This window comes from Danio rerio, chromosome 25 (assembly GCF_049306965.1).
Source record: "Danio rerio strain Tuebingen ecotype United States chromosome 25, GRCz12tu, whole genome shotgun sequence".
Classification (NCBI taxonomy): Eukaryota; Metazoa; Chordata; class Actinopteri; order Cypriniformes; family Danionidae; genus Danio; species Danio rerio.
Genome location: NC_133200.1, coordinates 29,178,875 through 29,188,671, shown reverse-complemented (window position 1 = coordinate 29,188,671; position 9,797 = coordinate 29,178,875). Strand labels below are relative to the sequence as shown.

Genomic DNA, 9,797 nt, shown 5'->3' with positions numbered 1-9,797 from the left:
ATTGTATATTTGCTGTTGTTTAAATAAAATAAAAAATGCATACTAGCATTCGCCAGTGAAACTCCAATCCAGTAGGAGGAATTAGCTGATTTGTTGCAGACAAAGCCGAAACCGAAGAAGAAGAGGACAAGCAGCTGACTGCGATTGACACTATGGTATTTGTCTGTTATTAAACGATTATTGGTTTATTCGAATTTCAAATATGATACAATTACATAAAACATTGTTTTGAGAATTATTCTTTTTAATCCATTTTAATTTTGTGGATAGCCAACGCCAGACGCCCAAGCGTATTTAACGTTAAGATGTATACATTTAAGAATAAACTAACTTAACGTTATGTGTGCAACTTGTATTACAGAGGTTCCGATTTTGTGGCGATTTGGACTGTCCTGACTGGGTCCTTGCAGAAATTAGCACCTTAGCTAGAATAGTAAGTATGATTTGCCTAAATGTATTTGGTGCTATGTTTCTTGATGTTCTTTGTAAAAGCTAACAATAAGCACAACTAACTATAAGTATAACTTTCCCTACTACTTTTCTTCACAGTCTAGCGTCAAGATGAAACTTCTATGCGTGCAAGTTGTTAAAGATCTTCTTGATGAAGGCATTGACGTAAGATAGCACTCGATACAGCAGTTATGACAAAATAAAATTCTACTAAATGCATAATTGTTCAATTAATATATAATTGTCTATTTTTAGTATGACAAAGTGTCAAAACTGACATCAGACGCCAAATTTGGTGAGTAAAACCAAGTGTTCTTTTCTCATGTGATCTCAATAATTAAATAAAATTGTTGTTACAGTATATAGGTTTTTAGGTGTGTAATTATGGCCATATATAAACTAAAAAAAATTTTTTTTCTGTGATGGCTGATAACAATAGATGATCTAAAAATCCAATAATTAAATATTAAATGATATTTACTGTTTACCATGAGCGTGTTGAATGGTTGATTCGGACTGACTGAAGAACATGCTAAGGTTCTGAGGTTCTGATTTTAATGTATTAAAATTATATTTGTAATTTTAAATGAGTGAGATTGGGCTCACATTAAAATGTACAGTTTAAAAATTGATAGTCGTTTTCCTTTAGATTAACATCATTAAGTTAGTGTTTTTAAAGTTTACCTTGAAGTAAGCATTAAATGACAGCTAAGGCAAATCCAAATGCTAAAACTGATAGAATGATCAATGCAAATAAATTTGTATCATAAACAAGGGCAATTTATAAGTGCAAAGGATAAATTCTCAACTAATAAATGTTATAAATATTTAACTTTGGCTGATAACAGACATGCATTATTTCATAATGCAATGCTTGTTTGTACATAAGCGACTTGGCCATTTTTACTTTATGGCATATTTCTTACTAATTTGTCCACACATGCAGTGTTATTTTTAGCTTTGTTGATATACCTTTATAGTTTTATTGATGCATTGAATACATTTTTACTTTCATATCTTCCATTTTGTTGTGTTATTGTAGCAGGTTAGATATGACTAATGGTTCATTCTACTACAGTTTTAACATTTTTGAATCCATTCAGCCAATCTCCGGGTCTGGCGGGTGCATTTTCAGCTAAGCTTACCTTAGCATAAATCATTGAATTGTATTAATAAGACTATTAGTAATATTGCTCAAAAATTTTGGATTATGACATTCTCATTCTGGCATAACAGTCAAGGAACTTCGATACCATACCATGGCTGCTGTATGGGCAATGATACTATGCATCCTTGTTACCTAGCTGGGTGCTATTTTCAGGTCATGCAGGTGCTGCTGTACTGTTGCATATGTTGTAGCTACAGAATAGTCAAACTTTAAGTAGAAAATTATCAAAATTTAAGTTTGAGCGAGATGCTAATGGTCTAATCTGACTCTGTGATTTATGCTAAGATAAGCTAAAAGTGCTCCCGCCAGACCTGCAGATCGACTGAATGGTAAAACTCAACTGTGTTATTTTAGGGGACTTGTAAAATGAGCCTATTACCCTTAAAAAGTGTAGTGTTGCTTTAATTAATCCTAATTTGAGTTATTTTAGTACATCCAAATAAACTAAAGTACCAATTTTTTCTTTGACGAGTAGTTGAAATATTTTTTTAATTTTATTTACCTTTTTTATTGGATGATTAATTGGAATAATATTATTATTATTAAATAATTATTATTCAAAATATAATAATAATAATATATTTTTGTTAACTAACTGCAATAACCATGATTACATGTTCTCTTCTAGATAGTGGAGATATCAAAGCCTGCATAGGTGTGCTGAGTTTTATTCTGTCCAGTGCAGCGAAGCATGATGTGGACAGTGAATCCCTCTCCAGTGAACTACAGCAGCTTGGCCTGCCTAAAGGTAAGGGCATGCGCCATTCACTTTTTCTTTTTGATGACAAAATTTTATAACTTGAATAATAAAAACATGTATGTCCATTTTTTAGAGCACACCACAGGATTGTGTAAATCATATGAGGATAAGCATAGTGCTCTTCAGGAAAAGCTGAGAGAGAGCAGCCTACGCTGTAAGTACTACCAAAAAAGATAAAATGATGCAGCCCAGACTACTTCTTTAAATGCAATATTCTGTTCTGGTTTACATAATTTGTCAGTGGGTCGTCTGCAAACAGTGAACTGGCGGGTTGATTACACCCTGAGTTCCAGTGAATTAAAGCAAGTGAATGAACCTACAGTGCAGCTGAGACTTCAGGCTCAGGACCCCCTGACAGACTCCTCAGAGACCACCGTTGTCTCCATCACTGCTGACAAGTTCAGAGTACTGCTAACAGGTGAGAATGACTAACTTCTGGTACAAGTAAGATCTATGCATTTAAATTGCATATTGCTGCATATAATTTCCTTTTTATTTGTTAAAATTTTAGTACAAACAAAAAAAGTATACCTAAAAGTGCAGTAGGTGATCTGCCAAAAGGCAAACCGGTTAGCATAAAACTTTGAAACACAGTCCCACCCCTGCTGTTCAAAGCCATGCCTCTTGAAACACAAATGCGCACACTTTAAAGATGACAGCAGCCAACCCACTAGTTCATGTCATTTGCCAGTGAGAAAACTCTACAGTAATTTATAATAATTTTGAACAAAAACTGTATTATATTTTTGTAAAAAAAAATTAATGAGTGAATAGAAAAGATCCCAGACCAGGAGACTCGAAACAAGCAGAATTCCTTTATTGAGACGTGTTGGTTAATCTGCAGTCATACAGCATCATAAGAAAGTCCATGTGTCTGCAGAGCCTACTGGAGGTCTGCAGTCTTCGAGTTTTATCACAAGTCTGAGTTAAGACAAAGATTGTCCTGTCTATAATGTCCTGTTAGGAGGAGAGAAGATGGCTAAACAAAGCATTCAAATTCAGTATTGGAGTCAGCATGATAACTGGCGTTATGACAGCATGATAGGTGTTAGAAACCTGCTTAGCTACTAACCCCACAAGTTAATCACAAAAGGGGTTTCTATGAGGTGCCGTATAGGATTTAAATCAAACTTTGCTTATCAACACATACATAAAACACGTGTATATACACCTATAAATTACTCGCATATACACCTATACTACTGGATGTTCAAAACAACATGGATGAAACTTGTGTACATACATATAAACTTGACGCATGAATACACCCACATACACACGCACATACATATAAACTCGATCCTCACATAAACACCCACATTAACACACGCACATACATATAAACTTGCTGCATGCAAACACACCTATACACACTTGCATATACATATAAACTCGATTCTCGCATAAATACCCACATTTACATGCACATACAAATAAACTCGCAGCATGCAAACACACCTATACATACTCGCATATACATATAAACTCGGTTTATGCATATACACCCTCAACAACACGCGCACATACACAAACTCACTGCATGCAAACACACCTATGACATCTCGCGCAAACATACAAAAAAATAAATAAATAAATAAAATTCACAAACATTTATCACGAATCTGGTTATTGCAAAGCTTATGAAATAGAAATAATGTGATTAATAGAGGGATTAAATATGTTAAATTATGAACATATGTTATAAAAAATATTAGTCTACATAAATAGACTATTCAAAAATAAGAAATATTTTTATTTAAAACCTTTTCATTTAATTAGGTAATTACATACACAAATATAAATGGACAGATAGAACCCTTAAAGGACGTTCAAAAAGCCTTTGCCTTGCCTTGCCTATTGTTAATTATTCAGCATATACCAAAAAAAAAAAAAAAACGCTGATTAAAAGTCTCTGCTCATCATGTTGGTCAAGTTAACCCCCATGGAAAAGCTATATATATTATCTGGACACTCCTTTTGTGTTTAATAACTACTACTTATATTTTTACAGCAGCTGGCATCCAGCATTTTGGTGCATTAGCCTGTTTATTGGTCGCAGGAAAACCCTTTAAGTGCATTCCTGCCCCCTACTGGACATAAGTGTGTATCATAACCCTTGACGAATAGTGACATAAATAATAAAACAAACCTAAACTAATATTAGACAAACATATTTTATTCAAAATGATTACTTAAGCAACTTTATATTTATTAAACCATAATAACATTTCCAATAATTTAATTGCATAATAAACCTTTAATTTTGCAGGAGCATTCCTTTGCATTACCCTTTTATTTATTTAATTTTTAGAATTAGTAATCTATTTTTATAATTCAACAGATGTAATTCCTCTATTAATCATATTATTTCTGTTTCTTAAGGTTTGCAATAACCTGATTCTTGACAAATAATAATCTTGTTCATTACACTCAAAGGACTTTTACGTTGAAATTAAACGACTTCCTTTTAAAGTGAAATAACTTCCTTTTACTGTGAAAATTCATGCATATACACACATATGAAATCACTTGCATATATGTATATACAAAACTAACTGTATATATGTTTGTGAATTTTATTTTGTATGTTTGCACAAGTGTCATTTGGGTGTTTATGCACACATCAAGTTTATATTCTTATGTGAGAGTTTATGGGTGTATATGCATAGATCAAGTTTATATGTATATGCGAGTGTGTATAGGTGTGTTTGCATGCAGCAAGTTTATATGTATGTGCGTGTGTTAATGTGGGTGTTTATGTGAGGATCGAGTTTATATGTATGTGCGTGTGTATGTGGGTGTAATCATGCATCAAGTTTATATGTATATACACAAGTTTCATCCATGTTGTTTTGAACATCCAGTAGTATAGGTGTATATGCGAGTAATTTATAGGTGAATATACACGTGTTTTATGTATGTGTTGATAAGCAAAGTTTGATTTAAATCCTATATGGCACCTCATAGGTTTCTTTGGCCTAAAAGTATCACCCAAAGACAAAGGCAGAGTCATTAAAAGCCTGCCCGTACACTGCAAAAAAATGCTTTTCTTACTTACATTTTTTGTCTTGTTTCTAGTCCAAATATCTACAACTTCTTAAATCAAGAAGCATTTTCTAGACCAGCAAAACATATTGTCTTGTTTTAAGGAATAATATGCCAAAATGAAGTGAGCATTACATTATATGTGTACATGCACAGGCCTGTGTGTTCTCATTCATCATATTTATTTACTTGCCAACCGACTGTTAGCATCGAAATCGAGTGGTCTCGCCACTAACGAAGAAACCCAGCGCAGTGAGCGCACCAATCCATAATATAAAACCACAGAAATTCTCTGTAAATAAAGACAGAAAAATGAAAAGAAAAAAGAAAATGTATTTTATAACATCCTCGTTTAGATAGATGCCGTCAAACATTCAGCCCAAATGCTCTGGGGAGACGTCAAACATTAATTTTTCCCTATAGGCTATAACAGGTGATTCCCCTTTATTTAAGGATATTTAAGGAAAGTGTAAAGCATTTCAGCACATAAGAACAAGTAATAAAATATAGCCTATATTTCTTTGCGCTCAGCAGCTTTGCACTAATAAAGTTCTACATGTATTTAAGAAAAAAAGATAGTCTAACCTACAGAAAAAAGGTTGCCTATAGTTTCTGATTTCACTCACCCAAAAATGCTCTATTTGCATGATTTGATTAATATCATCGTATACAAATACTTATTAAATAATTTTTCAAACCCGTTTCAGTTTTAATTGTTTTTAGAAATTATCTAAAATCTTTTTTTTTTTTTCAGAGAGGCCTTTGTAAAATGAAAGTTTAATATGGCTTTAAAACGGTTTGATTTATGTAGGCTATTGTATATACCTAAATTGCTTTAGCTTTTGTTAGATTTATATTGGTTTATTTATTTAATGCAATTTTATTATAAAATATATTTGTAATTCTTTAAATTATTTCAATATAGCTTAGGCTATTTTATGAAGATATGACACTATTGTTTTGAGCCTACAAAAGATGACACTATATTTGTAAAGTTTCATGTCTTTCTGTTGTATTCGTATTGAGTATTATCTCCAAAATAAATAACAAAAAGAAAAAAAGCCGCGCGGCATCAACAGAGCTGTGAGGAGAGCACTCTTTTGCTCTGTCTCACACACACATACAGGCATCTAAACGCACACAAACACACCTTTTAAACTTGACAAAAACTCTCGACAACCTTTACTGTCTGCTGTGTCTTTAATATGGTGTAAAGATTATCATGCATTATTGAAACATCAAGGAGGACGCAGCAAAGAAAAGTCACAAAGTCATAAAGTTGAAAACTTTATTGTTTTATGCAACAGTCTCATAAGGACGATCATACGACGTCAAAAAGACCCCAGCCTATAAGGCTAGATGTTTTCTTTCCCTTATTTGTTTATTTGTTTGGCACATGTACTCCAAACAACTGAGGCAACTTGGCAAACGAGACAGGTTCTGAAACAAAAAAGCACCCTTAAAAGCAGAATTTATGTTATGTCTCCAAAGCTTGTAAAAAAAATATATATATCACATACGTTAATGATTTAAATTTATAGTAGGTTATTATACTGTATATGACATGAGCCTGTTGTTTAGAACCTTTCTGCAGTGGTTTGCATGTGTCAAATTGTAAAAGTACACTTTTCAAAAGATAAATAAACAGTATCCTATGATGACATCATCCTCAACATTAATAATATTAATATTGTTATTATAGTATGATTTTTTCATTTCCTAATAAATATAACATTTAATTTCCTAATAAATAGCCTCATCATTTGTTTATTTCTATGATTTTTATATGATATTAGAATACGTGTTAGCTTTTGTAAGTAATTTTATGTATTAGAATATGACATGTTATGTTCTCAATAATATTTGTAAAAGAAACTTAGGCCCTATATGAGCCATTTAAATATATTTCAGTTAATCTGAAAAACGAGTGCATGTTTTTACTAAAACTAATATATGATTTTTTTTTTGCACAAAGAAATTATGGCCTTCTTCTTTAAAGAAGCCACCCGGTTATCACCCTGTTTAGAGTATCATAATGGGCGTTTCACGTTATAACATCTATCAAACGAAAAACTACAGGTTTTGGTAAACACTCGTCAGTACATTGTTTTTTTTCCAAACGATGCATCGTAGTATGATAGTTCAGCTGCAAGTTACGTCGTTGTTTGGGAAACGCACCCAGGATAGGTTTGTTCTTCAAAATTCATCTGAGAGTTGTTGTCATAGCAACAAGTCTGGAAGCTCAAACTTGCTCAGGAGCAGGCTTATTTCATATAAAGAAGATTAGATTGTGTAATTTCAAGCAAAAGCTATACTAAAAGTATGTACCAACTGCTGATATTTTCTTACAATAGTAACCTATAGGTTATGCATGTTGTATGAACTTTGAAGAAATAGCGAAAAATATAACTGTTAAAATAATTAAAATAATATAACTTTAAAAACACATTTACATTTTTAAAATGATTTATATTATTATTTTTTTATTTAATTTTAAAATAAAACTTATGTAAACTACACTCCGAAATAAAGGTACAAAAAGTGTCACTGGGATGGTCCTTCCCAAAGGATTCAAATGCTATGTATTTTTAAAAAATAGCTTTAGTACAATGTCTGTATAATGATAGACATGGCCAATATTTTTTGTTTTGGCCAGTTGCACATATCTTGCAATATCAAAATGATTTTTTTTAAATGCATTTAAAAAGCAGTTATGCCCTATATGCCACATGATTATGAAACTTGAGTATAGTATCCTATAGAAAATCTACTTTAAAAGTAAAAACTAAACAAATTGCTAAATACTCTTGACACATAAGTGTAAAGCCTATAGCCAACTACAAATGTGCAGTGTCATTGCAAATCATATTTAAACTGTTTGCTATGAATTCTGTTATTTTTATTACATGGAAATTAAACATTATTCAGATGATTTCATTACACTGCTATGTCCTTCACAACAAACACACAGTGATCTCAGATCCACACACAATTCAAGTTCTTGCATTGTAACCATGTTTAACCATGTTAATAGTTAAGTTTAGGGTCCTGTGAAGTATTTGTAATTGTGCATTTTTATTCAAAATGTCATGTACGGAAACCTGAAAAGAGGGTGGAACATATAGTAGCTCCTCTTCTTTTTAAAAACCAGTAGCCCTTTGCTTTATTACAGCTCTCCAGTGAGAGCGGCTCATCTCAAGCGCATTAAATAAAAAGCAAATGAGAAGTGTCTCAAAGGGGATGGGACATGTTTGGTACTAGAAAGCCTTTGATTGGTCAAGATTTGATGGAAAAACTGAAGTATGAATTGACTTGGAAAAAATAATTTATCCATTTAGGTGGAAGGGACTGCAAACTTTAGGTGTTTATGTCTTTTTTATATAAATATATTTTTATTTTCTTTGATTTGGAGCACACTAGCTTATAAAACTATCAAACTGATACTAACATCTTAAAAACTTATTTTAATTTCACAGGACCTTTAAATGAATAAATGTAATTTTCTAAGTAAACAGGTTTATGCTGGTAATAAGCAGTCTGAAAAAATACTTTTGAAATAAAATGTAAATAATAATAATAACTATGCCTTTCTTGTTTTTGTCTTCCAGAACTCAAACAAGCTCAGAATATGATGAATGTGCTACAGTGAACCAGCTTTTTAAAACCGTATTGCTGAATTAAACACTTGCCCAGATTCTGTCTGTACTGTGTATGTATAAATAATGTGATTTTATAAAAAGATAAATGTTTTTCTAATGTAAAGTATTTTTCTCTCATAACTCAACCCTCTCTCATAACAGCTATATATATTACTATGTGACTGTGTGCAAGAAAATAAACGTTTGAACACAAAAATAAAATATCAGTTGTTGTGTCCATCACACAGTTTCATATTTCAAGTTAATTGCAATTTTAATTGGCTAATTTTTTTGTTTGTTTGAAAAACCTATAATTTTATCCTAAAAATAGATAATATTTAAAAACATATTTATTTTTCCTGCCAAATCTATAATTATTACTGTTTGAATTATATTGAAGACACAGTGGCGCAGGTAGTGCTGTTGCCTCACAGAAAGAAGGTCGCTGGTTTGAGCCTCGGCTGGGTCAGCCGGCATTTCTGTGTGGAGTTCGCATGTTCTCCCTGCGTTCACGTGGGTTTCCCCCACTGTCCAAAGACATGCGGACCCGGTGAATTGGGTAGGTTTAATTGTAGTGTATGAGTGTGAATGTGTGTGTGTGGATGTTTCCCAGAGATGGGTTGCAGCTGGAAGGGCATCTGCTGCTTAAAAACGTGCTGGATAAGTTTGCGGTTCATTCCGCTGTGCCGACCCCAGATTAATAAAGGGACTAAGCCGAAAAAAATTCTATGAATAA

The 9,797-nt window shown here is 32.5% G+C and overlaps 1 protein-coding gene across 3 annotated transcripts; it reads left to right on the top strand.

Annotated features, from left to right (window-relative positions):
- Positions 1 to 87: 87 nt before the first annotated feature.
- Positions 88 to 9,283, top strand: commd4 (COMM domain containing 4). 3 transcript variants are annotated; one of them, NM_001320175.1, is made up of 8 exons: positions 88 to 155; positions 362 to 433; positions 550 to 615; positions 706 to 745; positions 2,247 to 2,366; positions 2,452 to 2,532; positions 2,620 to 2,796; positions 9,032 to 9,283. In NM_001320175.1, exons 1-8 carry the CDS (start codon positions 153 to 155, stop codon positions 9,070 to 9,072), a joined length of 600 nt encoding a protein of 199 aa, NP_001307104.1. In that variant the 5' UTR covers positions 88 to 152; the 3' UTR covers positions 9,073 to 9,283. The 3 variants fall into 3 exon arrangements, 1 of the variants encoding a protein (NP_001307104.1); XR_012399970.1 differs by lacking the exon at positions 9,032 to 9,283 and adding an exon at positions 5,251 to 6,459 and having other exon boundaries at positions 103 to 155; positions 2,620 to 3,537; XR_012399969.1 differs by lacking the exon at positions 9,032 to 9,283 and adding an exon at positions 5,346 to 5,987 and having other exon boundaries at positions 103 to 155; positions 2,620 to 3,473.
- Positions 9,284 to 9,797: the final 514 nt, after the last annotated feature.

Excerpts from the sequence above, each read along its gene's own strand:
- commd4 (NM_001320175.1), top strand. Across the intron at positions 434-549 it reads TTAGCACCTTAGCTAGAATA|TCTAGCGTCAAGATGAAACT; the intron begins GTAAGTATGATT and ends TTTTCTTCACAG. Across the intron at positions 2,367-2,451 it reads GCAGCTTGGCCTGCCTAAAG|AGCACACCACAGGATTGTGT; the intron begins GTAAGGGCATGC and ends TCCATTTTTTAG.